Raw genomic sequence first — 13,430 nt, 5'->3', positions numbered from 1 at the left:
GCTTTACGTGGCCTGAGAACAGTCTTTACACTTTACGTGGTCAAAAAAAAAAAAAAAGACTCTTTCAGGACAGGTGAAAATGATATGAAATTGACATATCAACAGACACAAAGTTTGACTGGCGCACCCGTTTGTCTCCCCAACAATAGCAAAGCTGAGTGGCTGTGATGGAGGCGTGTGGCCGGCAAGGCCTCAAATGTATACCCAGCCCTTTACAGGAAACATTCACCCAGCCCTGCACAGACCCACCGACTTCCAAAGGCAAGAAGCAAAGACAAAAAGGGAGACTGCTCTAGATCAAAGATACTGAAAAGACCGAACAAGCAAGGGCGGGCCCTGCTGCGTCTGGAGTCAGGCAAATTAGAGGACGTTTGGGGGAAGTCAGGGTGTCTGGACATGGACAGGCCTTGCATTTGCTGCCCAAGTGGACATGCACATGGTTGGGACCCCCGGCTGCAGCCCAAACCCCATGCATCCCAGGGAGTGAGTCGGCGGCAGCAGCCAGGGCTGCGCATGGAACAGGGGAGGGGTCTCACCCTGCACCCAAGTGGGCCGCTTGGTTGGACTGGGCAGTGCAGCCCACCTAGGACACCTCCTGAGAGTCCTACAGTGGGAGCATGGAGCTTGGAGGGCTTGGGGACAGGGACCCAGGTGCCACACTGGGGAGGGGTCAGGGCTGCAGGGAACCCGACTCAATCACCCCACGAGGGTGGGGAACCCCTGTGGGCCCTACAGGGTCAAGTCCCCCGCCCCCTCCCCTCCTCATTCCTAGGAGCCGGACCCGTGCACCCCATGGAAGCCAAGGTTGGCTCAACTCAAACTCAGGGCCAGAGAGAAATTGCCGAGTGCCTGGTGTCCCGGCTCTTAGGGCCCTGCCAGCTTCTCGAGCCTGAGAAAGGCCCCCAGCCCCCAGCCCAGGGCACTAGCCTTCCACTGGACAGCTCTGATGGTCAGAGCTGACCCTGTGGCCCCCTGATTCACGGCCCTGTTGGGGCCCCCGGACAAGGATGTGGACGGGTCTGCTTTCAGGCACCTTCCCAAGGTGGGCCCCGACACCTTCAGAATCCGGTAGCACCTTCCCATCAGAAACGGTCCAATACGCAGAGGCAGGGACCCTCACCCACGAGTGCACACACCCACCCGAGGCCCCCAAGCCCCGCTGTGGGTCCAGGGCGGCCTCCTCCCCAGGGGCCCCGCCCCAGCCCCGGTGCCCGTGCTCACCTGCAGCATGAGCTCACACTCATCTCGCCCCACGAAGATGAGCTCTCGTGGGAGCCGGTGGCGAGTGCCGCTGCCGCTCACCAGGAACCAGGAGGTGGCGCTCATCTTGGCACTGGCGAGGCCTGTCCAGCCCTGGGGGGTGAGGGGTCATCAGAGCAGGGCTCCCCTGCCTGGGCCCAGGCCCCTGGACACCCCAAAGACCGGCACAGATCTTGCCCCGATGAGGTTCAAGCACCTTCACGGCACCACCGCGGTGGCCGCTTCCAGAAATGCTGGGCTCCAGGCCAGCCCCTCACCGAGTGTGCCTGTCCCCTGTAGACCCTTCCCAGGCTAAGGTCGCCCGGTCCTCCCTTACACTCTAGGTCCACACATAGCCTCTTCTCTCTCTCTGGGTGCCAGAGATTGGGTGCATGGGGCGCTAGCCACACTGCCTGCGTGTGGACCCACGTGTGTCCCCGTGACCTGCAGGAGCTGCTCCCAGGTGGGACTCAGCGTGGCCCTTCAGGGTCCCCATGGGCTAGGCCCACACCCAGGACACAGACTCTGAACCAGAGCCTCTGCCTCCCCTGCTGGAGACTCTGGGGTGGGCCCAGGCAGGGGGCGAGGAGGAGATGGCTGGAGACGAGAGCCCTGAGCCATCAATACGCCTGCCGCTGAGAGGGGGTTGAACGTCCCTTGGCAGCCACTGTGACCGCCCTGCAGACGCCCCCAGGCCAGGACAGTACCAGGTGGTCAGGGCAGCAGGCAGTCCCTCCAGTGCCCAGGAGGGAGGTGGTGCTTTGGTGCCTGAGATCCTGGGGGCTGATATGGTCAGGACGGACAGGGGAGTATCAGGGTGCCTGAGGGGCACAGTGGGGACAGCCTGAGTGACGACAAGGGCCGATGTCACCCGAGACCAGGCCCTGGGGCAGCCTGAGGCCCCACGCAGCCAGTGTGCACGTGCTCTCACACAGATGCCAATTGCCCAGAGCCGTGTCACAGGGGCACAGGTACCAGAATGTGCAGACACACCTGTGCCCCACACATGTGCACACAGCTTACACACACACCCGGAGCACCGCCTACAAGTGCCCTGGCCGCTCTCCTGTGGAAGCTCACACACGCACGCGCGCGCACGCACACACACACACAGTGGGTAAAACGTGTCCTGAGCACTGCCGTGCGCCAGGTGGTGTCCTGGGCCCTGAGAGACACACACTGTCCCTGCATCACGGGGCTTCCCTCCAGCCAGGGAGGTGGGCAGCAAGAAGGGAAACCGCTTGTGAGAAGGTGCGAGTGACACAGAGAGAAATAGGGGTGGGGACAGTAGCGCAGCCGCGAGGGGTCCATCTACGGAGGGCGGTCAGGGAAGGCTCAACTGGGAGCGGGCGGAAGCAGGCATGTGAACATCTGGGGGCCGTGCTCCAGGCAGAGGGAACAGGCAGGGCCAAGACGCTGGGCCGCGTGCTCCCGGGAGTTCTGTGGCTTGTCCGGGAGCGAAGGGGGAGGCCCCAGAGGACCCAGGACATGCTGCATCCCTAAGTGCAGAATGCAAATGCAGTAGGCCTGTTCCAAAATTATGAAGGATTTCAAAACAGCGAGAGCAGAATGCTAAACCCAGTGCAGGGTCTGAGTGCGGGGCCCATGCAAGAGCATGTGTCACACACTCGTGAGGCCAGCCCTGGAGGTCCTGGGTCCATGATCTGACTCACAGGGTGCAGAACAGATGGCAGGTCAAGCAGGAGGCTAGTTAAGACATGAGACAATAACGAGGGAGAGAGAAGATGGTGCCGGCACCTGGCGGGAGCAGAGGACCTAGGGAGTATCCCCAGGCCCTGTCCCTGCGACACCCACACCCAGAGCCTCAGCCTGAGGCTCCTACGAGCCAGGTCTCAACACCAGGCCCCACCCATCGGTGAAGGCCCAAGTGACCATGTAACCCATGGCAAACCCTCATGTCACCTCGGGCAAGCAGGTGGGAAGATGTCGAAAAATCCACCCAGAACACAGCCCCAGCCGGCCAGAGCCCCTCATCCTGGGACCCCTGCCCTTGCTCAGGGTCCAGCCAGAGGGGCAAAGCTCTGGAAGCCGAAGGGGCGGGGACTCCCGAGCCCCTGCAGCCTACGGAGGCGTCAGCAGCACAGCCGGAGGAGATGACAGAGCTCTCGCTAGGAGAGTCCCCACCCAGCCCCCAGCCCAGCCCAGCTCCCACACTCTGCCATCACCTGCCACCAGGTCGTGACGGGCAGTTGGCAAGGGAACCCCACCCAGAGGAGGCCACAGCCTCTGCTTATGGCAAAGGGAGGCCAAACCCCCAGAGCCGGGTTATGCGGCTGTGGCGGAGCCAGGCCGCCCCTGCCGCTGCCAGCCCATCTCGAAAAGGCCCAGGCCTGGAGTCGTGGACGCTCCCAAGCAGCCTGCGGCCGGTTCAGGGCTAGGCTGGCCATCGTTGCTAGGAGGGAGAATACTAAACACCCCAAACTTGTCCCCCCAGAAGGGCCACCCGCCTGGAGGGGAGGGTTGGAGGTGGAGTCGCCCAGGGGCAGGGGCCGGGAGGGGCAGAGAGCGGCGGCGGGCGGCTGGAAAGCGCAGACTGAACGGAGGCCGGGACAGCGGAGAGGCGGCGGCGGCAAAGGGAAATGAGGAGAGAGGGAGGTGGAGGAAGACGGAGGGAGGGACCGCGGGAGGGGAGACCAGGCCGGGAGGAGGCCAGGCGGGAGCGCCGGGCCCGCAGGGGGAGGGAGCGACGCCTTCTCCTGAATCAGCGCTCGCCGGGGGCGGCCAGGGCCCAGCCGGTGCCTGGGCGGGGACCCCGGCGCCCGGGGCAGCGCCCCCCTCTCCAGGCCGCGTAGACGCGCGCCCGGCGGTCCCTCCCGGCCTGACGCAGACCTGGGCCGCCTCCGCGGGGGCGAAGACCGACCTGGCCAGGTGCGCCGGTTAGCCCCCACCCCCGCGCCTTTGTCCGGCCCACCGGTCTCCGCTCGCCCGCCCCCTGCCCGCTGCCCGCGCGGCCCCGTCGGCACACAGGTGCGGGAGCAGGGAGGCCCGGCCGCCGCGGGCGCAGAGCGGCGCGTCTTACCTGCGGCTCGGTCCCGACTCGGCCCCGGCTCGGCCCCGGCCCTCCCGCCCGGCCGGCCGAGCGCTGGGCGGGGCCCCCGCCTAGGACATGCCCGGCGCGGCCCGCACGCTCGCGGCAGCCCGGCGAGCCCACGGGCAGAGCGGCGGCCCGGCCTCGCGCGGCGGGTCCCTGACGTCTGCGGGCGCCCCGCCCCGCCCATGCCAGGCCCCGCCCTCGCCCAGCCCCCCGGAAATCCAGGTTAGGGCGGGCCCGGAGCGCCAGGTGAGCGCGGCTCCCGCCCCCGGCGGGTCAGCGGGCCCCGCCCCCGCGCCCACCCCCCCCCCCGACCCCCTCCGACCGGGCCCAGCCCCTCCCCCACTCGCCCCCACAGGTCTGTCCCCAGACCCCTCCCCTCACGGTCTTCGTACCGCCTCGGCTTGGGGACCCGCCTCTGCGTGCCGGGCGCAACCCGGTGGCCGCAGCAACCCCGCGTCTTGGCTCTGAGCCCGCGGTTAACGCTTAACCAAGCTCCGGGAGCCCGAAACTCGAACCGCACCCCTGGGCCCTAACCTTTGGCCCCGCCCGCCCAAATGAGGGGTGGAGGGCGAAGGAGGTGTGGTGAGCCCCAGAGGCCCGCGCCCGCCCTCTCGTGCTCCACGCGCCCCAACCCCGGGATTTCGGCCGGGCTGGGTGAGGTGGGTCGTGGGCGTCGACGCAGTCCTACCCTCTGCTGACTGCGGGCCGGGCCCTGCCCGAGGGCGGGGCGTGGGTCCCGGAGTGAGTTCTCACGCGCTGCTCGCTCCGCGCTGAGCGCTACAGTAGAGGTATCCGGTGTCCCGAGAGCGAGAGGGGGAAAGGGCTTAACGCTGCGGGCGGGGGCGCTGTGGGAGACGCCTAGGTGGGGGTTTGCCCTGCAGGCATTCCTGCTTTACTGGTGGGGACTGGCCTTGACCGAGGGAGGAGGTGCGCAGCGAAGCCAGGGAAGTCCTGGGAGCTGGGGTTGAGGAGGCGTGTGCCGGGGAGTCTGGGCTTTGTGGCCTGGGCGGCTGGCGCCTCTGAGCGTTCACGGGACCCCTGCCCTACACCGGGAGCACCGCCCCATGGTCACCAGCCCCCGACAGAGCCAGGCCTGGGGGTTGGAGTGCGGAGGGGGTCCAGCACCCTCGAGTACAGAGGGGAGCCCCATACCCACTACGCAGGTGGAAACCCACCTGCAGAGGGGAGAGCTATGAGGGTGCGGGGAGTGTGCCGGACGGTGGGCGGCGCCACCAGTGCGGGACGCACCGGAAGAACCTGAGTTGGGAGCGCGGACTGCTAGGGTTTGGGGTGGTGGGGGGAGGGGCAGGCCAGGGGAGGGACCTGTAGCCAGGTGATCAAGGAGCTTGGACTTCGTCCCAAGGACAACGTGGCGCCCAAGGAGCGTTTGCTGCTGGCTGAGACCTGCTCAGATGAGGCTTTCAGAGAGCTCTAGGTGCCAAAGGGCATGGAAGGAAGAAGAACAGGAGTGGGGGGGTGGGGAATGGTCAGGTGTCCAAACCTAGTCCTGGAATGGAAGAGGTGGGGGCAGAGAAGTGGGCTGGGCCTTCCCGATTTGCCCTCCAGACCCACCTTCCTCCCTCCCCATGGCCTGCGCCCTGGGCCACCGGCCCCATCCCCCACTCTCCCCTGGCTTCCGGGTGAGTTTGGAAGCCAGCCCAGAGGTTGGGGAATTTCCCCAGCTCCCTCCCGGCTGGGCACAGACCTCTCCTCTCCCTGAGGTCCTCTCCCTGAGGTCCTCTCCCTGAGGCCCCAGTCCCTACCCTGAGGCCAGCCCCCACCCAGGTCTTCACCACCCTGTTGGTTTCGCCTACCCCTTGCCTGCACCTTGGTAAATGGACCTTTTATAAAAGTCCTTTTCTCTCTTTGCACCTTTCTCCTGCCAGGACGCTGACTTCCTCCAAGTTAAGGAAGAGAGAGGAGGCAAAGACGGCACCCAGTGGTCACCTGGACCCCCTACTGTCACTGGGAAACAGGTGAACAGGCCAGGAGAGCAGGTGTGCAGGGGACAGCTGTTGAGAGTTTGATGCGGAACGATGGAGAGACCTGGGGACACTCAGGTGAGCTGTTTGGGACAGAGCTAGGGGCAGCTGGAGGCCTCATCAGGTGTGGGTGATACTTGGAGCCAGAGGGAGGGGGTAGAAAGAACAAGGTAGACTAGCCAGGAATCCACAGTGAGGACTGGAAAGGAAACCCAAGGAGGGGTGAGACCACAGTCTCCCCAAGGTTGCATTGAATGCAACTTGTAAGAGTAGCTACAGGATTTTTTTTTTAATAACTATGTGAACCTATCCTGAAATCCATGAGGAAAAGAAAGGTGCAAGAATAATTAGCCTGCAAGTACTTGAACAGACATGTCTCCAAAGAAGATAACCAAGTGGTCAACAAGCACATGGAAAGATGCTCAACATCATTAGTCCTTAAAGAGATGCCAATCCAAACCACAGTGAGGCGCCACTTCACACCTGTTAGCATGACTACTATCAAAAAAATAATAATAATAATAATCAGTGTTGGTGAGAATGTCTGTGGAGAACTGAACCCTATGCATTATTGGCGGGAATGTAAAATGGTGCAGCCTCTATGGCAAACAGTACGGCAGTTCCTCAAAAAATTAAAAATAGAACTACCATACAATCCAGCCATTCCACTTCTGAATATATGCCCAAAAGAATTGAAAGCAGGGACTCGAATAGATATTTGTACACCTGTGTTAATAGCAACGTTTTTTACAATAGCCAAAAGGCGGCTGCACCCCAAATGTCCTTCAGTGGATAAATGGGTAAGCGAAATGTGGTCCATCCTTACAATGGAATATTATTCAGCCTTAAAAAGGAAAGAACATGGATGAGCCTTTATGACATTGTGCCAAGTGAATTAAGCCAGTCTCAAAAAAGCAAATTCTTTATGATTCCACTTCTACGAGGTCCCTAGAGTAATGCAATTCTTAGAGACAGAAAGGATGTTGGTTGCCAGGGGCTAGGGGATGGGGAGTGAGTGTTTAATGGAGACAGTTTCAGATTTAGGAAGATGAGAAAACGTTCAGGGGACTTCCCTGGTGGCGCAGTGGTTAAGAATCCGCCCGCCAGTGCAGGGGACACGGGTTCGAGCCCTGGTCTGGGAAGATCCCACATGCCACGGAGCAGCTAAGCCCGTGCGCCACAACTACTGAGCCTGAGCTCTAGAGCCCACGAGCCACAACCACTGAGCCTGCGTGCCACAGCTACTGAAGCCCACGCGCCTAGAGCCCATGCTCCACAACAAGAGAAGCCTCTGCAGTAGGAAGCCCGTGCATGACAACAAAAAGTAGCCCCTGCTCACCACAACTAGAGAAAGCCTGCGCGCAGCAACAAAGAGCCAACGCAGCCAAAAATAAATAAATAATTTATTTAAAAAAATAGTTCAGGAAGTGGATGGTGATGATGGTTGTATGATGACATGAATGTACTTAGTGCCACTGAACTGTACCTTTAAAAATGTTTGCAATGGTAAATTTTAGGACTTCCGTGGTGGCGCAGTGGTTGAGAATCCGCCCGCCAATTCAGGAGACACAGTTTCAAGCCCTGGTCCGGGAAGATCCCACATGTGCGGAGCAACTAAGCCCGCGTGCCACAACTACTGAAGCCCACGTGCCACAACTGAAGCCCACGCGCCTAGAGCCCGTGCTCCACAACAAGAGAAGCCACCACAATGAGAGAAGCCCACACACCACAGCAAAGAGTAGCCCCCACTCGCCACAACTAGAGAAAGGCTGCACGCAGCAACAAAGATCCAACGCAACCAAACATAAATAAATAAACATTAAAAAAAGAAAGCTCACATTTCTTGAAAAAAGGTAAATTTTATGTTTTTTATGTGTTTTACCACAATTTTATAGATTATTTTTATTTATTTATTTTTGGCTGCACTGGGCTTTCGTTGCTGCACACGGGCTTCTCGTTGGCATGGCTTCTCTTGTTGCGGAGCATAGGATTTAGGCGTGCGGGCTTCAGTAGTTGCAGCTTGCGGGCTTAGTTGCTCTACGGCATGTGGGATCTTCCCGGACCAGGGATCGAACCCGTGTCCCCTGCATTGGCAGGCGGATCTTAACCACTGCACCACCAGGGAAGTCCCCACAATTTTAAAAAGTAAAGAAAGAAACCAAAAACAATAGCCTGGGCTTCCCTGGTGGCGCAGTGGTTGAGTGTCTGCCTGCCGATGCAGGGGGACGCGGGTTCGTGCCCCGGTCCAGGAAGATCCCACATGCCGCGGAGCGGCTGGGCCCGTGAGCCATGGCCGCTGAGCCTGCGCGTCTGGAGCCTGTGCTCCGCAACGGGAGAGGCCACAACAGTGAGAAGCCCGCGTATCACAAAAAACAAACAAACAAAAAAACCCCAAAAAAATAGCCTGTATAATTCTAAAAAAGAAGGCGCCAGTCCTGCCAGAGGGTAGAGTCTGTCACAGAACCGACCAGAACATTCTGTTATAGGTGGTTGACTGAACACACAGATCAGAGGTCCGTGTGATCATTTAGCATACGATTATTTGGCATTTAAAATCTGCGAGGAAAAGGGCGTTCTTTAATAAAGGGTGTTGGGACAGCTGAGCAGCCATCGGAAGGAAACATGACATTGGACTCCTATCTCACTCCAAAATAAATTCCACATGGACCAGAAATACAAATGCCAACAACAAACCCACAAAAGCATTTGAAGAAAACAGAGGAGACTGGAGACAGTTTAATAGTTTCACCATGAGGAAAGCTTTTCCCAGCGTGATAGAAGCAGAGGTCATAAAAAATTTTTTGATAAATTTAAGTAAATTACAAATTGCAACATTTTGCATAGATATAACCTTTTAAGTCCTAGGATGTGCCGCAAACTGGGAAAAGCTTGTTGCTAACTCATACCTCAACGGAAGGGCCAACTCCCCAGCAGAGCGGGCCTGTGAATTAGTAAGGATGGGGGCCGAGCGTCTCACTGGAAGTTGGGCAAGCAGCCCAGATGCATGCAGAAGGAAACCCACATGGCTGTTAGCTGAAAGATGCTTAACTTCACCCATGAGCAGAGAAATGCAAATGCACGTGACCTTCAAACTTTGGAGGTTTCAAAGAGGGACGGGATGGGAGTGGTGGGGAGACGGGAGCTAGGGTGTGAGTCTGAGGTTGGAGGTGGGGCGACAGTGCCCATCACCTTACAAAAGCCCTCGTCCAGCCAGCCTGTCTGCTTCCCAGGATCTGTCCTGCAGGAATACTCGCGCATGTGCACCAGGCCTAGTCGAGATTTTCATTGCTGCTTTGCACCTAAAGCAGAGCTAGAAACGGCTCGGCCTCGGTCCATCCAAGGGCACCGCTGAGGGACGCCAGATGCCATGCAGCCGTGGGCACCACTCGGTGGCTCCCTGGGGGGCACAGCACCAGCTCCTCAGTGTTCTCAGAGAACCCGCAGCCCCCTCTCCCTCCTCTGCACTGTCTGGTCGCGGGGTGGCCCCTGCACGCGGGAACTGGGGATGGGGAGACCTCATTTCCACCCTTGGCCCGAATTTTTTAAACGAGGAAGCTGTATTAACAATGACAAGATTTGCTGTTTTCTGTAGGGAATAGTCAGGAGGGGGCAGGGTCCCCGTGCAGAAAGAGGTGAGGGAGTGGAGCGGCCAGCACATCCTGGGGACACGTGGCTCCAGGGCTGGGCGGGGCGCCGAGGTGGTGCCTGGGGCTTGAGGTAGAGCTGCAGACCCCCTGGGGGGTGGGAGTGGAGCCAGGGGATGCAGAGAAAAGATAAAAGCAGGCCTCCCATCCCCCTCCCATCCGGTCCCCAGCCCTAGGGCCTTGCTGCCCTTTGAAGCCACTGGACTCGGCGGCCTGGCCCACGTTCCTCTGGCCTCCTCCTCGCCAGGATTTCGCCGGGGTTCTCTGGTTGAACTCACACAACCTTAGCATCTGCCAGCCTAGCGGCCGTGTCCTCTGTGGTCGAGAACGTGGAGCCCCGGCTGTCCCTTTGCCTTTGGATTTTTGCATTTAGTCCCTAGTTTCACGTGCATTTGCTGCTAGTGGGAGAAAGAAACCTCAGTGCTGACACAGAGGTGACGGGCCCAGCCCCTGCACCTTCCCAGAGTCAGGCGCAGGGCCTGTTCTTTCCATCTCTATTGTCTGTCCGGCCTTGCTGACCAGACACCAAGGTCAGCTGCAGCCAGGAGCTGGGCCTTCCTGAGGGGCCGGCTTCCCACTTGTGTGTCTGCTGCATGGCTGCCCAGGCCTGTTGGAGCTGCCCGGCCCAGGACATGACAGGGATCGCCTGCAGGCCTGGGCCCTGCCACACCCGGGAGAGTCCTGCGGGGCTGGTCTGGGCCAGGCAGCTGGGGCAGGGTCCCCCTCAGAGGGGGGAGGCAGGTGGCCCGGCGGAGGCGGGAGGACCCCTGGCCACTGTCCCTGTCCTCTGGGCTCAGCCTCAGGGCTGAGGTAATTATCCTAATTATCCGCGCATGGCAGGGGGGCAGTCCTAAAGCCTGGGCCGCACTTGTCCATGTTTCATTATTCGGCCCAGCTGAGCCCCGCAGCTGAAGGGTCAGGCTCCAGGCCAGGGGATGGGGGGCACAAGTCCTGCTGGGGCCTGGCATGGGAGCAGCGGGTGCTGGGCTGTGGCAGGACAGTCATTGGCCCCTGCACCCGTAAACCTTAGGGCAGGTGGGAGGGGCTGCCAGGCTGTGTCCCCATAACCCCTGAGCCTCCCTCTTGAAGGGCACAGTGTCGGCCTGCACCCCACGCAGAAGTCACCCCTCAAAGGGAACCCAAGGGTGGGCAGGGCAGTGGCCACGCCCCACACACCCCGCCAGCTTCATGCCCCCATTCTCTCCCCCTCCTCCATTCATGCCTCCTCCCCTAGGTATGCCCCTCCCCCATTTGCTCCCCTCCCCCCATTCGTGCCCCCCTTGCCCCCTCCCCCATTCACATCCTGGCCACGTGCTGTGAGCATTTTGCTCCTGTGCTGTGGGTGTCCTCTCTCGCGCCCTCAGGCTGGAGGGCAGAGTCCATCTCTGCTCCAGGTCCAGGTTCTTATACTCCCCCCCACACACACACACCCCCATAACCCTGCAGCTCCCGTGACAGACAAGGCGGGTGAGGAAGGGCTGCAGGAGTCACCGACTCGGGGTGACCCTTTCTCAGGGATCCCCCAGGGAACAAGGAATGTCTTTGCTCACATCTGCAGCACCGCCTCAGCCTTCCTTCCACCACGGCAATCCTGAGGGCACCCACTCCAAAGCCTCCCGCCCTGTTCCTTCCAACAGAACCAGGTGCTTTCAGCCAACAGTGCAGAGCTCTTGATCTCAGGGAAGATAAGCCAGACGCAAAGCTGGGTGTGGGCACAGGCCCAGTTTTTGCCCAAGTGAGGTGACTTCTGCTGTCAGCCAGGGAGTGGAGAAGGGTGCTTCTGGGAATGCTGTTCCTCCCATTTAAGAGATGAGGTGAGGTAAGACACTGCCATCTGCTCACTGCCTTTGCTGGCTGAGGTGTGATGCTTGGAGCTCCAGCAGCCATGATATGAGCAAGAGGAGAAGACCAGGACCTGGGCAGCAAAGCCAGTCCAGATCCCTGCCTTTGCTGCTGAACTGGACCCAGAATAAACACCTCATTCTTAAGTCAAAAGACAACAAGCCCTCATTGTCTCTTAAGCTACTTTGGGTTGAATGCTGTGTTAATTGCAGCCCAGCCATCTATGTAGCATAACATGTTCAGATCGGCTTTCTCCAAACTGTTCTTGGAATATTAGTAATCACTATATCTATGAAAGAAAAGTCCATTTTGGTGATATTTATTTTTTAAAGTAAAAATGTGGTACCCATCCGCCCACCAAGCATGACCACCTGGAAACCACCGATGAGGTCCCTTCTCTCTAGGGATGGTGACATTGGAGATAGGCTCCATTAGCCCTCCTCCAGGATGAAGCATGTGCCAGAGACCTGGAGAACCCCGCTGGGGCTGAGCTTTTGAGAATCTGGGTATCGTCCATTCCATCAGCCCACACACCTCAGGGCCAGGAGCAGATGCTAGGACGGAAGGCAAAGAGCACATCGACATCTGCAAGTTCCTCCAGAGCCTTTGACCTCGAACTTGGAGCATCACTGTTAGACGTTAGAGGTGAGTTAGATGTGAGCAGAGGCATCGTGAACATGTCGGAGGGACGGTGGGCGGCATCCCTTCCCCTCCCTTCCTATTTCGACAGACTCGTTTGGCAGTTTTCTGTCAGATGTTAATTCTTGCAAATGCCCTGTGCCACCCACCGCTGGTGACAATGGTGACCACTGCCACTGTGGTAGCAGAGGTGACCCTCTCGAAGCTCTTCTCCTAACGGGGTGGTGGTTGGCCAGGTGCTGCCATCTTATCAGCCATCCTTCCCAGGGCTGAGACCTGCCCGTGGATCTCCAAGTGTTACCTCAGGAAGCAGCAGAAGAAATCAGGCTCCCGACAGGTCAGGACGCTTGAGAGGGCGGCACTTGGACAGCCTGGTGGCCTTCCTCGTGGCCACTTGGATTCTCCTCCTGCATCTGAAGTGCGACAGTGAAAGCTGCCACTAGAACTCCAGGCACTGAGGGTCACTGGAGGAAGACAGTGGCTGGAGGTGAGGTCTCCCCGTTGGAAGGTGAATGGTGACATCCACGGGTGATTTGTTGAACAGCTAATAAGGATGGATTCAGCGTACAACCCTCCAACGTGGTGCCACGTGCACATGCGTGTGGCAGCCTGCGGGGCTGCCGAGGTAACGCCATGGTCCCTCTGTAGTCAGTGAGACTGAATCTGGTCTTTAATGAATTGTGGCACAAAAAATCTTCTGTGATAGCCCTAACCGAAGACTTCTTAATATATTGAAATGCCCCTTTTTATTAAGCAAAATGCCTTTTTATTTTGATGCACAGAATGGAATTTTTTGCTTCATGTCTCAGATTTATATTATTTTTTTAAACTCTCGACATTTACTTCCTTTGTGTATTTTAAATCACGTACATGTGCTCTTTGTATAGTTGTAAAATTTTAATAAAAATCAACATATTTTTTGAACTGCATTACATCAGCATTTATAGACCTCGTTACGCACAACCTACCTCGGAGTCCCATGTGCGCACTGGCCGGCGCCCGGCGTCTGCTCTGTCCCCTGGCAGCGCC

General features: G+C 59.0%; 1 protein-coding gene and 1 long non-coding RNA gene across 11 annotated transcripts in view; one reads left to right on the top strand and one right to left on the bottom strand.

Moving 5' to 3' along the window:
• The window catches only part of CEP170B (centrosomal protein 170B), a 24,586-nt gene extending 19,819 nt beyond the window's left edge, over nucleotides 1-4,767 (bottom strand). For 4 of the 6 annotated variants that reach the window (XM_089908277.1, XM_089908280.1, XM_089908279.1 and 1 more), the window contains exons 1-2: nucleotides 4,280-4,385; nucleotides 1,222-1,353 (exon numbers count right to left, since the gene is read on the bottom strand). In XM_089908277.1, coding sequence (XP_089764403.1) covers nucleotides 1,222-1,326 — 105 coding nt within the window. In that variant the 5' untranslated portion in view covers nucleotides 1,327-1,353; nucleotides 4,280-4,385. Of the gene's footprint in view, nucleotides 1-1,221; nucleotides 1,354-4,279; nucleotides 4,458-4,686 lie in introns of those variants that run through there. The other 2 variants (XM_089908276.1, XM_022575934.2) reach the window with 2 other exon arrangements.
• Nucleotides 3,176-13,430, top strand: LOC111176006 (uncharacterized). Of its 5 annotated transcripts, none has more exons than XR_016392291.1 (4): nucleotides 4,644-5,082; nucleotides 6,181-6,354; nucleotides 7,794-12,407; nucleotides 12,638-13,430. It is a non-coding gene; the product is annotated as an uncharacterized LOC111176006 (long non-coding RNA). The 5 variants fall into 5 exon arrangements; XR_002644861.3 differs by having other exon boundaries at nucleotides 12,167-12,407; nucleotides 12,638-13,428; XR_016392293.1 differs by lacking the exon at nucleotides 4,644-5,082 and adding an exon at nucleotides 3,176-4,128 and having other exon boundaries at nucleotides 6,181-12,407.

The sequence above is a fragment of the Delphinapterus leucas genome, chromosome 2, assembly GCF_059928025.1.
Source record: "Delphinapterus leucas isolate spDelLeu-1000000601 "Yukka" chromosome 2, BTC_Dleu_Yukka2, whole genome shotgun sequence".
Taxonomy (NCBI): Eukaryota; Metazoa; Chordata; class Mammalia; order Artiodactyla; family Monodontidae; genus Delphinapterus; species Delphinapterus leucas.
Note: the sequence above shows the minus strand (reverse complement) of the source record. Positions and strands in the feature narration are given on the sequence as shown.